Source organism: Falco naumanni, chromosome 2 (assembly GCF_017639655.2).
Source record: "Falco naumanni isolate bFalNau1 chromosome 2, bFalNau1.pat, whole genome shotgun sequence".
Taxonomy (NCBI): Eukaryota; Metazoa; Chordata; class Aves; order Falconiformes; family Falconidae; genus Falco; species Falco naumanni.
In genome coordinates this window covers 121,980,722-121,995,023 of record NC_054055.1, presented here as the reverse complement: position 1 = coordinate 121,995,023, position 14,302 = coordinate 121,980,722, and the positions used below count along the sequence as shown (strand labels likewise).

At 40.8% G+C, this 14,302-nt stretch overlaps 2 protein-coding genes across 18 annotated transcripts in view; both read right to left on the bottom strand.

Annotated features, from left to right (window-relative positions):
- The window catches only part of IMPG2 (interphotoreceptor matrix proteoglycan 2), a 63,588-nt gene extending 54,433 nt beyond the window's left edge, over positions 1–9,155 (bottom strand). For 4 of the 5 annotated variants that reach the window (XR_005826254.1, XM_040583166.1, XM_040583169.1 and 1 more), the window contains exons 1-2: positions 4,696–9,155; positions 3,118–3,378 (exon numbers count right to left, since the gene is read on the bottom strand). Coding sequence is in view for 4 of the 5 variants with exons in the window: in XM_040583166.1 (XP_040439100.1) it covers positions 3,118–3,378; positions 4,696–4,774 (340 nt within the window). In the remaining variant the exon portion in view is untranslated. The remainder of the gene's footprint in view (positions 1–3,117; positions 3,379–4,695) is intronic. The other variant, XM_040583168.1, reaches the window with a different exon arrangement.
- A 91-nt stretch (positions 9,156–9,246) lies between these two features.
- The window catches only part of SENP7 (SUMO specific peptidase 7), a 44,879-nt gene continuing 39,823 nt past the window's right edge, over positions 9,247–14,302 (bottom strand). For 12 of the 13 annotated variants that reach the window (XM_040583171.1, XM_040583174.1, XM_040583181.1 and 9 more), the window contains 2 exons: positions 14,001–14,151; positions 9,247–11,512 (listed from right to left, as the gene is read on the bottom strand). In XM_040583171.1, coding sequence (XP_040439105.1) covers positions 11,375–11,512; positions 14,001–14,151 — 289 coding nt within the window. In that variant the 3' untranslated portion in view covers positions 9,247–11,374. Of the gene's footprint in view, positions 11,513–14,000; positions 14,152–14,302 lie in introns of those variants that run through there. The other variant, XM_040583182.1, reaches the window with a different exon arrangement.

Sequence of the window (14,302 nt, the reverse complement as noted above, 5' to 3'; positions counted from 1 at the left end):
AAAAGAGACTGAAAATAGTATCTTCTGCTAATGCAAAACTCTGTTCTGCAATGAGATTGACTGGAGGAATAAATCAGCACTTCAGAAATCCGTCTTCTAGGCTGCAAGTGTAGAGAAACAAGTACAAGAACACCCCTATATTCTTGGCTGGTGCTTCTGACTGTGACAACAATAATGACTACCAGTGAACAATCATACCATTACTTAGGCTTTCATATGCTGAAGGGTGCTACTGCTGTTTTAGAAAAGAATTATTTTTCTCCCAGATTCCTGTATTTTGCTGCCCTTTGATTTTTTATGTTTTATTACGTATTTATCATATCTATCTTGTATGTTTTTAAGGCTAAAAATATCCAGATGTAGTCTAAAAAAACCCAAACAAAACTATACACTTTTAAGCCTACAGCTATATGACGTAAGCATTTAAAGCCTATGACAGGAAATGTTTGTCTGTGACTAAGTGACTAACAGAGGCTTTAGCAAGCTAGCAAAAGTAAATAAAGCTAGGAGCTACAGATAGATAATTATATTCCCACCTGTTTCCTTCTATGGTAGATATAGATAGAAGGATCAATCTGGATAATCAGCACATGCAAACTTTTTCTAACAAGCTCTTATATTAAAACAGCAATCGAGTTTTCTTTCCATGGTAGTGCCACTGTTTCTTGCTGATAGTAAAGTAAAACTAAGGAAAGACTAGATTGTATTGAAATCAAAAGATCAAGTATGGGAAAGTCACTCCTTACTTCAACAGATACAAAATAAAAATAAGATTCTAAAAACGCAGACCGAGATTGAAAAATCAGCAGATTCTGTGTACCTTCACATTTATTCCCTTGTGGGGTCAGTTATTTTTCTAGGCACTGATAACAGCTGTTCTCTGAGTGTTCATCAGCAACCATACTCTTTCCTAGGACTATTTTGTTAACAGTTCCAAGACAAAAAAGTCTATCTCACTATTCTAACACCGTAGTGACTCATCTAGCCAGTAAAGACATGGTTTCAAGAAAAAGCAGGTATATAATTCAGTAACACTCAAGGAACAGCTTTACTGAGAATGAAAGTTAAGAACGTGTGGTGGGCTGACCCCGGCTGGACGGCAGTGCCCACCCAAGCTGCTCCATCACCGCCCCGCTCAGCGGGACCGGGAGAGAGAAGGCAGCGAAAGGCTGGGGATGGAGATAAGGGCAGGGAGGGCTGCGAGGGGGATATCTGCTCCCCATGGGGGCTCCCCGGGCTGGGGGCACAGCCTGCCTGGCCAGGGGCTCCCATGGGCTGCCGGGGGGTCTCTGCTCCGCACCTGGAGCTGCTCTGGTCCCCCCCTGCCCTGCCTGGTGCCCGCGGGGCTGGGGCTCTCACACGGCCTCACTCCGCTCCCTGGCTGCAGTTGCTGTTGCACAGGGTTTTTCCCTTTCTCAAATATTTAAAGGCGAGTGTTGGGTCTGTCTTGGCACCAGCTGGCATGGGCTCCATCAGACATGGGGGAAGCTTCTAGCAGCTTGGAACCCCCCACTACCAAACCCTTGCCACACAACCCCAGTACACACCATGACCCACTCTCAGCTCAGGAGCATTTACTGAGGATGTGATTAAGTAGGTATCACATCATGTCACGGTGCTGTGCAATCCTGCTAACAGAACTAAGATGACAATGCTTGAACTGAGCTTGCTCCGCTTGCTGCAAAAGAAAGTCACCTCTGCTACTTGCAGAGATCTTTTTCCAAGTTTTAAGTTAGAAGTGCTAAGGGTGGTCATGGCATCTCTGCTCAAGAAATCCTTGCAGATTGTGGAAGCCATAAGTCCAGTAGGGCAGCAGATGGCCTAGGTGGATTTTTGGTTCAACCTAGGATCATTAAGTTCTAAATAAGCTTTTACAACCTAAGTTACAGATTTTCCTTCTCTATTAGCACTCACACTTCTGCTTACTTGGTATTGCCCTTACGTACCCCTATCACAGATAACTGAGGGATGGCTGCATTTAAAGCACATCATGTGGATTCATTTTGAGCAACACAAGGAACAGCTGAGCGTCACTGGGTGGACATAAACAGGAAGCTGCCAAAGCCTGTCAGACTGTCTGCGTGACCATCAGCGTTGACATCCCTTCCAAGCTAGGTACAATTCATATTTGAATGAGGCTCTGATCCCACACAATTCCTCTTTCTTCTCCATATACACTCTTTATGTTTACTTTTATGCAGACACTCAGGTTTTTACTCCCAGATTTGATTGTTTTTCACTGCTGTAAGTGAATAAATCGAGTTACCAGTGGGAGTTTCTTCTGTAAGCAGTCAAAAAAGTCTCATTAAACATGAGTCTGTGATGACCTTTCCTTCTCCTTTAAGTGACAGTAGCTCTTTCCCATTTCACCATTTATGTGCAATCACATTAAGACAATACAAATTGTTTGAATGCTACAATACAGATGCACACGAATACTACTGCTACACGACCTCAACGCCCCATCCCAATGTTGTCAGCCAGAAGGGTTTAAAGTACATCATATTGCTGTAGTATTTCATCACATGAAAGAAGCTGTTACTGGGGATATTTCAGCTTTTCAGGGAGTACTCTGTCACACCAACTTCTACATCAGAAAAGAAAGGCTTCATCTCCATTATGTTACAGCCTGACATGCAGAGACTGGCTTTCCAGGCAGAACATGCTAAGCTTTGCACAACCAGCCGTAGTCAAAAGTCACAGGGTTGAGACATCAATATCTCAGCCTTGACTCTTTTCGGAAAAGACCCCACAGTGAATTCTACTAGTACTTGAAGAACACTAAATACAAACAAGCTTTGTCATTTAGCTAACCTGTATGTAACACTTATTTTTATTAGCACCCAAATTGTTCTATGAGATAGGGTTAGTAATTATTAAACACTAACTTTGGTTTCAGAAACTGAGATTTTTTTTAATGATGTTTGACTATGACTAGATTATTTTTTTTAGCTCCGAACAGCTCTCATGAGGAAGATTATCATAGAAAACTAAGTTTCTTGGCTAATAATGTACTTCCTGTGGCCTGGTATTTATTATGTTTAAAAGCCTCATCTATTATTTTTTTATAAATAAGTGTTCTTTACCCAATTACTCATGAGATGTACAATCACTTACCTCTGAGCTTGAAATACTTCAGATGGTTGGCAATAGCCTGCTCAACAGATTCATCAGGACAGATCTTAACTCCACTGGGAAACAAAATGGACCGCTTCCTTCGTAATAGCAAATGCTTGTTGAACTGTTCAGCCTCCATGATGCCATTAAGCTTTTTCAACTCGGGAGGCAGAGAAGGGTTTGCCAGCCGCCAGTCACTGAGCTGAGGGGCTGGTGAAACACCCTCAGCCTGTTCTCCTTCTGTAGCTGAGTAACCGGCTGCTGTGAAGTTAAAACCACACATAAATTTCTCAGATGAGATACTGATACAATCACGTATATCTCGATGCCGTTGCTCTGGTCTCTGAAGAACATAACTGCTTCTTTCTGTTAACAAGAACCTGTCTGCATGACCATAGTATTATAAACAACCTTAAGCACTTTACAGCAGCCCATCAAATGGTAACACAACCTAAAGGTCTAACCCTTTGAATGCTAATATTTTGGGTTTAACTTCCCTTCTGCGGTTTGGCTTAAGTCAATGGTCTATATTTGTGAATAAACATGCATTTAGAAGCTTTCAGGGCGACAAATTATTTAACAACTCCCCTTATTCCATACTTTCTTTCCACAAGAAACACTTATATCCCTTGCAAAAAGAAAGCTGCTTGAACTGACAGCTAGCAAGTACACCTTGCACCACCATGAGATAGGTCTCTACTGGACTGGAGCAGGGGAAAAAAAACCAAAAGAAAGAAAAAGGAAAAAAAAAGGGGGGGCTCATCAGCTTTAAGGTTTTTTTTTAAATATCCTCTTATGTTAGTTATTCCATATCACGCCAGAGAGAACTTTACAGCTGAGGGGAGAATGTGTCTATTTGGTTTTAGTCTGACAGTCTAATTTCTCTGTCCTCTACAGTCAGCATTAATTAATTCCACCTTCTTCTTCCCACTTTTTTGCCAGAAAACATGCTTGAAGAAGAATCACAATGAATCATTTATTATGAGAAAGAACAGTAATAAGTACATGACATTTTTCATCCCACAGATTATGAGCTTACTCTGCAGCTTCAAAGTCAAGAGTACTTTTTGACTTCAGTGCCTGAAAGATGAAGAGCTGGATTATTTTGATGGTACATTAATAGTCGGCTCTAGTGCACAAGACCACCACAGATGGTACATCAAAGGGAGAAGAGAACATCAAAAAAGGTCATGGCAAAAGCCCAGCCTTTATCCAAACTAACACATCTTCAGTGTCCATAAGCAGAAGACAGAACCTCACTTTTTAAGATTTAATACAAAATTATTAAAGAAAAAAGCACCAAGTAAAAAACTTAGCAGTATTTAGTGTCTCTCAAAGGTGGAAAATCTTGCTACATTCTACACTCCAAACAACACAAGTGTACAGTAAAACTGTCGTTTCCTCCTGGAAATCACTCAAATGCTCCATATTTACACTGATATCACGGCACAGATTTGACCAAACATTTCTCTGTATTAGCCCCCTTTGTTATAATTAAAGCAGAGAGGTATCTTTATTTCTACATACTACCATAAGTAAACTTTGAAAACAGGAATATAAATAAGATTTCTGCATTACCTGCAACTATTTGAAGATAGCCTTTAATCATTCCCAAAAACAGAAGGCAAAGAAAAACTTTGCAAATGAAGCCAAACATAATTATTTCTTCCAAAAATCCAGTATGCAATTAAAAAAAAAAAAAAAAGAAAATCCCTTTTAACAAAAGAGCTGTTGTCTCTAACGTATCCTTGAACCAACCAAGAGCATTTTCCTTCTTGAAAATACCTTGATGTCACATATAATAATTTTTAAAAAAAAATCAGGTAAAAAAAGTCAACCAAGACATCCTGGGAGTGTTCTTTTCAAAGACAGTATTCCGCTTGAGTGAAGAAACAAGAAAAGGAGACGGAAGTAAACTCCTTGGAGCTAGCAGATGGACTAAGACAATTTTTTAATTTTAATCTGGCCAGCTAAGCTCTTTACCAGAGCTTGTCATACCATTAACAGACAATCCAAACAAGGACAGCACCTTTCACATTTAATTAACCATGTTTTTTCATTGGCCTTTCAATTTCTGCCCTTTTTAAAGATCACGCTGACCACAAAACATCAGGGGAAGCATGCTACTCTCCGGTGGAAGGTCTCAGTGCATTTTGCCTGCTGTTTGTAGAAATATATATATCTAAAAACACACTGAAACACCAAGGCATATGCAAATAACACCAAAGCAACCTTCCTGCAGGACTGTTTATTCTGGTGACAGAGCAAGTACAGCCCTGCTGCCTGAGTCTGCGTGCTGTTACACCACTGCCCCTCGCATCCCAGAAGCGGTGCTTCCCCCAGAGATAAAGCCAGGGCAGCTGCGATTCTTACATCTCTTTCAGGTATTACCTGACATGAGCAGTAGGAACAAGTAAGTACAGCTACGTGAAGAGATGATCAGCTAAGAAGAACTGCAGGAAGGGCAGCACTCTCGGCTACCCTCCTGCCCAGGGTCAGCTCATCGCAGAAACGTGTACAGAAGCCGCCCTGCAATGGCAGACTGCATTCAGACCACTAGAAATACCCCATCAGTGCCGTCTCCTGGATGGCATTACTCAGGACTTGCTGGTTACTGCGTTCAGATCAATCTAAGCAAAGTGTCGATTTGTCTGAAGTGACTATTTTTGGTAGTGGTTTTGCATAAATATTTCAAAGCTGGATTCCCAGAGCTTCCCAGATGATAGCCTGCAGAGCATTTGCACAGAGCTCCTTAGGTATACAGCTGTCTCCTCTCTTCTAGCTGCTCTGCTGAACTCCCAGCAATTAAGATAACTGATAATTCCTGATATTACACACAGGACACTCACAGGACTCCAGTAAAACCACCTTTGCTTTTAGGCTCTGTCTTCCAACATCTAACAGATTCCAGTTGATTATTTTCAAAGCAAGATATTTTCCTTGGGTTTTTCCCCACAGAACTACTAAATTACACTTCAAGTGAAACTACTGAGCTCATCTAACACCTGCAAACAGTTTTCTTAGAATCAGACATTTTGGATCTATCAAACCAGCACTGCTCAGCTAGGCTGGCTCTGCCCAGCTAACTACAATACTGGCAGCAGCACTGAGCACAGCACGCCACACTGCAGCTGTAACTTGAAGAGTCCCAATGATACGAGGCACAGGAACAACATTGCACTGGTGCCCATAAACTGTTTCCACGTCCTATTTGGCATTGCTAGGTAGACAGAGCAACTTTAGAGGCTAGCTTGGGTACCTCTGTTATGATCTGGGATTCAACACCACAGACCTGCCTTTTTTTCTTTTAATCCTCTGCAGACTGGTGCTTTCAATGTCATGAATGGTTTTGCTATAATTACCCTGCAAAAATGCAACTGAATCAAGATTAGAAATACTACAAACACAAAACCAAAAGCTAACTTACCTCAAGAATGCATGACAACTAATACTTTTAGAGAAATCTCTCAGAATACACGTGTTTCAGTAAGAGTATGAAAGCAAATTAAAAGTTTTCAGATTTATGGAATTGCTGGTTTTTTCATCAGTGAAGTTCTCAAAGATACTCAGAACATGAACAGTATAAAACCTACCCGCTTTGAATCTGTCAAAATTTTTCTATGGTATGGCTATGTCAGCTTCTGTGTGACAAAACACTTTAAATATTTAAATGTTTATTAATATTAGCTCAAGCTATCAATTTCAAATTAAACAGTGATTTCAGTACTGAAACTTAGATACACAACAGCTGAAAGTCTCCTACACTTATGACAGCAAAAGGTGTCACTAAAAGCACAACCAGCATTTGAAGTTTCTTAAAACAAGCAAAACAACTCTTGAAATAGATTTCCAAATAACCTTGGAAAATTAACTCCTCCTTTGATTTGACTAAAGCCTCTACAGTAATACCTTGCATCAGAAGATGCATGGCTCTTCATTTCCTGTAGCCAAATGGTACCTGCTCAAAAGCACTCTCTTGCTGAGAGAAAAAAGTATAATCCTAGTGCTGTAACACGCCAAGGTCACATCAGTATCCCTAAAACTAAAAAGATAGCTTTCTGACAATTTGTATTTCTGGAAAAAAAAAAAAAAAAAAAAAAAAAAAAAAAGGACACGTGCTTTCCTATAGCAAATGTGATTGGCTGAATCTTAGTTCTCTACAAGATAATGGTCACTGAAATTCTGCTACAGCACGCATACTGTTCTAAATAATTTGTTTTTCAAATGCAATTTATTCAAAAAGCTAAATACACTAATCTAATTAAATATGCAAAATAAAGGTATGCTTTAATGAAAATGCCTCTAATGAAGAGCCACATGATGGTAGACACTCCTTATCCCCAAGCTCACACAGCTTAACACCAAGATTATAAATTGTCTCCTGTGAGTGGACCTATAGCAACTGACTTCATAGCATTTGATGGGATTCACCAACAAAATTCCCCATCAGTTTAGCTGAGACAATTAGGTTAGACAAAAGCTTTTAGCTTGTTCAGTTTCTGTGGGTGCTGTTGCCAAGCATTTCACCACTGACTTTTCGCTTTTGCCCCTGAAGAGTTCTCTGGCGAACAGTCTCCCAAGAACAAGCAAGGTCTGAGGCTGTTCAGCCTTCCAGCGGAGCAAATTCAGCCCACCATAGCTTGTCATACCGTCACCTCTCCGTCACGTAGTATTGTAAAGTACTTGGAACAGAAAAATCAGGAAGCGAGGTCAACCAAATTAATCTAACGCTTCATTATCTTGCTCTGTCCATTAGTATAAACTATCCTCAACATTCCTCCTTTTCTGAACCATTGATAAGTATCTCTTACCTTGTTCAACAGTCAAAGATGATCCCAGTGCCTGTGACTTCATCTTTGAACAGCGTTTCCAACTTCAATTTGGTTGGACAGAATTATTGCTGTTGGTCTTGGTTTTATTTGACCATCAATGGAAACATTTTCAATCCTGAGATCTTACAAATCTCATTCTACAATTCCTGCTTTTCCACCAAGAAACCAGTCTTTTTTTGGGGGGTTGCCAGAAGCAATATTCTGTTTCCCTGTCGTAATCAAGATAAAAGCGTTACTATTGTAGTTGTTGAGTTTTTATTGTTTTTTAAGCGTAGTACTTACCGAGTGCTGCAAGCTCATTTCAGGGTCAAATTCCAGGAGGCAAGTCCCTCAAAAGGACACAGATGGACTGCAATGAATCTATGCCTGCAGCTCCAGAGGGAAAACACAGCAGTGCACAGATAGTTTTTAAAAAGCACACCTGCAGTTTCATGATTCACTTCTCCAGTTCTTGATGAAAACTAGGGTTAGTTGGTTGTTTTGTTTGTTTTTTTTTTTCCTGGAAGACTTACTTACTAGAAGTTACTTCTCATTCACCTCGCTTCTTGTGTCACGCTTGCCAACAGTACCTTAAACAGATCTCAGATTTATTTCTTCATGAAGGACAGTTTCTGGTCCCAGACAGCCAGAATGTAGCAGGTTTTTTTAAAGAAATTGATAGCTATATATATTTAACACTGAGTACAATTCATTGCTTTGAAACCATAATTACACAGCATAGGGTACAGAGCCTTACAAAGATTGGTTTGCTTGGAAGTACCATGCCACCCACCATTTCAGTTAAACAGGGATTAATACAGGGAATGGAGATGCAGGAGATATGCAGAAAGGTCTCAGAGTCAGTCTGGCGCCATACACATGCCGAAAGTTAACTTTGGGCAGTTCTAGCAAATAAAAAGGAAAGCATGAAGGTACCTGGAGTGCAACTTTTTTCACAGACACTTCCTAGCACTCACCACGTACCTGTTAAATGCAAACGGCTGGAATGAGGTGGGTTGCAGATGGTGGTCCCAGGCACTTCCCAGGCTAGTCATTCAGGCTGTCGAGACTGTTCACCTAGCTACAGAAAACTGTAAGGCTTTTGAGTCAAAAAGCAGCCTTGCTTGCCACCAGAAGCTGTGAACTAGCTGCATGCCTTTATAAGAACCAGAGAACAAATCCTCACTTTGATAGAAATTTGGGTTAAGAGACACATGCTGTGTATGCCTTAAAAGCAGTACAATGGCCCATCTTAGGCTTACCTCACTGGATATTTGTGGCAGCTGGGAAAAGAATGGTAACAGTCACATTCAGCAACTTCTGGAAATAATTTTAATATCAAATGTATTGGCATTCTCACAGCTCATATCTAACAAATCTACAAAGGCAATCCTTCAGTGTTATAAAACCAATTTATAAAAGTTTATACATGACTTTTGCTTTTAAATATTTATAAACCAGTCAATCTAAAAAAGAATTAATTACTTCATGATAAAAACTTACATTACTGTAAGAAAAAGCCCAAACTATTTTTCTTAAGGGAATACTGAAAACATTCATCAATTAAAAAGGGCACATATTTCTGCATTTTATCTTTTATCTGTCTTACAATAAATACACAGATTATCCCTGTAAGCAATGCTGATGTTGTGATTTAGGTGATGAAAGCCACAAAAACTCTGGGATGAGGGGGACAGATGCTGCTGAGGGAACAGTGACAATCTGTGGAATTAAAGTGTAAACAAAGACAAAAAACATACAGTAATTGTACTAGGCTGTTCACAGCTACACAGAAGGTAACCGCAGTCGGCAAATTATTTTGGTTTAAAATTGTGTCTCTTCCAGAAAGAATGTTTCCTGGTTTGAGAAACAACTGTGGGTGGGGGTTTTTTTGGATGACTGTACAGAACCTGAAGTAATAACTGGATTTTCCAAACGCTAGATTTCAAAGCTGTGTGGAGGGAAGGGGCCCTGAGAATTCTGCAATGCCATAAAAATGTTCACATGTATGCATTGCCCTCAGATTTTTACCTTGACTCTCTACCCTACTTCCAGCGCTGAGAGCTCTGGTTTTGTAGATATGTTTGACACAGGTGGTTTTGGTGGTTATCCAACACATGGTCCTTCTGAAGGGTGCGATGACACTTAAGATGATACTTAAGTTTACTTACAGTGGAGAAGGGGAGAAAGCATCCTCTTAAAACAATCAACTTCTACCATGCAGTAACCATAGAAAAAAGTGTGTATGTCAAAATGTTATTAAAGCTTCACGTGATTGCTGTTTGAGGAAAGACTACGTAAGTATGCATTAAGACAATGATAAACTTGTGCTAGATTACTAAATCAAGTCTCGAGTTCAAACACTCAAATATTCAGGCACCTTTACTCAATTCTCCTGAGCAAAGTATAAATCCTGCTTGCGTTACGGAAATTACGTATCTTAAAGAAATACTATATAGAACATAACGAACTTTTTGAATGAAAATGGCCTTTTTTTTTAGTAAAACACTTCAAACTTTTGAAGTTGTGAGCCAGACCCTGCTTGCCTTTCTAAAGCGATGCCCTAAGATTTGCAGGAATACCTCCCCAAAATGAGGCGAACAGCATTAAAAGTCTACATGTATTGTACTGGCACGTACTGGGAGAGCAAAATTTCTTCTAAAACCTGGTAAGAGGAAAAAAAAACCCAAGCCTTTAAAAAAATCCACTCTTGACTTTAAAAGATTTTAACAGTCACTCTCAAACAAATGTCTTCCACTCATAGAAATACTTTTTTATGATTAAAATGCTAGGAAGGGAAAAAGTAGAAATAAAAAAAATCAAAACTCAGCTGCCTCAAATCTTGGCAGAATATTCTGATACATGCAGAATGCTTCTGTATATAATCAGAAACAAAACAAAAAATACATCTCTAAAGAGAGTCATTATTAGATCCTTAAATTAAAACAATACATAGTATTTGTTCTATCTGTATGAGCTACAAGATAAAGAGACACACAGTATAGGGTCAAAATCCTGTCTTCAGGCCTGACTCCGACACGATCACCCACGATTACATAGAATTGTAAAGAACAGGTTCCAAAAGATAAAAATATTTTTACATCCTTGTGACACATACCTGTATGCAGCTTTCGTATTCCAAGTAAAGAATCAATTAGCATTCCATATATATTAGCTTTAACCTACATATTTATACTTTTATCTACAACCTCCTCCTCCCCTCGCCCCCCCCCCCCAGCAATTACACTCTGTGACCACACAACTCAAATGAAAAAAAAAATAATTCTTTAAATAAATTCACACTGAACAAAATACTTCTTGTGGTTCTTTTCCTCCCCTCCCCGCTTCTTCCTTGCAAGGCAGAAAAGAGTCCAAACGCTGTTAAGTAGAGTTCGAGTTACTTTACTCAACAATGTTCTTTGCCAGGTCTGGCTTAATTAGATTCATTAGCTGCTGCTGCCACTATGCTGCTGAAAGTGCAGTTGCAAGATCAGGTCTCTGATTTCTTCTCTTTTGCTTCTGATCACCTGACGAGGGAACCACTTCTCCAGATGCAGTGGCTGTTCAAAGTTAACTATGGGATTCTGGTAACAGAAAACAGAGGATTTACAGCATGAATTTCCTAAAGCAACCTTCAAAAAGAAGTTAAAACCCTTCCATTACTGCTGAGACCAAGGAGGCACAAACAAGTTTCAATGAGCAATGACAGGCTTCAAAGTCAAATTCTAGTTCCTCCATAGTAATCACAAACATACATACCCTTAACACAAACTATTCAATTGTAAACAGCAAACACGTTATCACCACTTCTCTTAAAGATACATCAGTATAAGCACATACTCAAGGCAGATTCCACATATTCTGATACAACTAGACACACTCTCGATATCTAACAAGGGACAGATGCACTTCTGTCAGAGAACACACACCACACACGTACAATCACACTCTAGGGAAGGATCAAGCATAAAGCAGTTAAGCCTGCTGAGGCTTTGCTGCCTCAGGCACACGTTCTTCTGTCACGAGCTGGTCGGTCTGATAGAAGACAACAAAGCAGCAAGGACACTGCTAAACAGTTTTAGCAGGACATGAGAAGGGGAGAATTCAGAACAAAAGACAACCATAAATTGAAATGGCTGAGAGATGCTAGCAGCTTTCGCAGTAAGACCACAACACCACATCTGATTTGCCAAAGTCTTTTTTTCCTCTTTCCCTCTTCATTCTTTTGCCATGCTTATATTTCACCTTCTCCTTCCTTTGAATATATGGTAACATATATTACAGGACAACCACCTTGTCCTGGCCTTGCTTCTGCAAGCAGAACATCACCCCAGTTAGGGAATGGGCAGTTCAAAAGCATTAGTAAAGAATTTCATTTTCCACCTACACAAGAACTCAACCCACCCATCACAGAATCACAAATGACCTTCTGGGGGTCATCGGTTCCAATCCCCCTGCTCAGGCAGGGCCACCTAGAGCTGGTTGTCAGGACCATGTCCAGACAGCTTTTGAAGATCTCCAAGGAGGGACAGTCCACAACCTCTCTGGGCCAAGTGTACCAGCATTTGGTCACCCTCACAGTAAAAAAAAAAACAAACCACGACAACAAAAAGCACTTCCTTATGTACAGAGGGAACCTCCTGTGTTTCAGTTAGCAGCCTTCGCCTCTTGTCCTGTCACTGGGCACCACTGAAAAGAGAGGACTCTGTCCATTTTGCACTGTCCCTTCAGGTATTTGAACACAGATCCCCCCCCTAAGCCTTCTCTCAGAGTCCAAGCTCTCTCAACCTTTCCTCATAGAAGAGGAGCTCCAGTACCTTAATCATCTTTGTGACCCTTTCCTGACCTGCTCCAATAGCACAGGCCTCTCTCATACTGGGGAGAGCAAAACTGGACAGAGCACCGAGGAGAGGGGATCACCTCCCTCAAACTGCTGGCAACATTCCTCTTAACGTAGACCAAGATACTGCTAGCCTTCTTTGCCACAAGGACACACTGCTGGCACGGGTTCAGCTTGGTGTCCATCAGAATTCCTCAGGTCCTTTCCAGCAGAGCTTCCTTCCAGCTGGGTGACCCCCTGCAGATATTGGTGCCCAAGGTGGTTATTCCCTGGGTGCAAGACTCTACACTTCTTGTTGGACTTTATGAGGTTCCTGTCAGCCCATTCTCCAGCACCCTGGGATTCTTCTAAATGGCAGCACAGCCCTCTGGCGTTGTCAGCCATTCCCTCCCAGTTTTGTGTCAGCTGTGAACTTGCTGAGGGTGTACTCTGCCCCAACACCCAGATCATTAATAAAGATGTTAAACAGGACTGGACCCAGTATTCACTCCTGGGGTACACTGCTAGTTATTGGTCTTCAACTAGATTGCCTGCCACTGATCACCACCCTCTCGGGAGCCATCCAGTTAGCCAGTTTTCAATCCAACTCACTATCTACTCATCCAGCCCATAATCCATCAAGCTTCTCTATGAGGATCTTATGGAAGGCAGCGTCAGAGGTGTCACTGAAGCCCAGGTAGGCAATATCCACTGCTCTTCCCTCATCTACCACGCCAGTCATTTCATCATAGAAGGTTATCAGGTTGGTCAAGCAAGATTCCCCCTGCCTTTGTAAATCCGTGCTGACTGCTCTCAATCCCTTTCTTGTCCTTCACATATCTGGAAACAGTTTCCAGGGTTAGTTGCTTCATCTCATTCCCAAGGATCAGGGTGAGGATGACCAGCCTGTCACTCCCCGGTCCGCCTTCCTGACTTTTCTGAAGACAGGAGTGACACTTGCTTTCCTCCAGTCGTCTTCTGATTGCCACAACCATTCAAAGATTACACAGTCAAGCAACATTAAACTACAACGTCAGAAATGTTTGCCAACATACACAGATGAGAAACTGTGCTGCAGATACAAAGACCCTGGGCCACTAGAAGTATGGGGTTTAGCTCCTCTTCCTCAAAATGGCTTTGAAACTTTTGAGGCTGAGCATCACAGCATTGTGTGTCTGGCTATTTCCCTCAGAAAGAGTTTTTTGGGGTTTAAGGTAATTTTGGAGAAAGGGAAAGGTAATTTCCATTTGTACCTGGAGGAAGCTTTCCACATATTGCAGCAAATAGACCCCACAATCACTGCTGTTATCTTGTTTAGGTACTCTGGGACAGAGGTCCATCATTGTTGATTTATTGAATTCTCGCTGTGTTTTTCGTTTAGCTTCCCATTCCACTTCAAGGTACCTACAAAAGAAAGCAAACAGATTAAATACTTAAGAAACAACTCCCAAGCTCAATGCATTTTGGGATACTACTCAATATTGTTCTGGAGCTGGCCAAAAAGCTATAACAGCTTTAAACAATTTCCTTCACAGAACCCGTCATAGAAACTCAT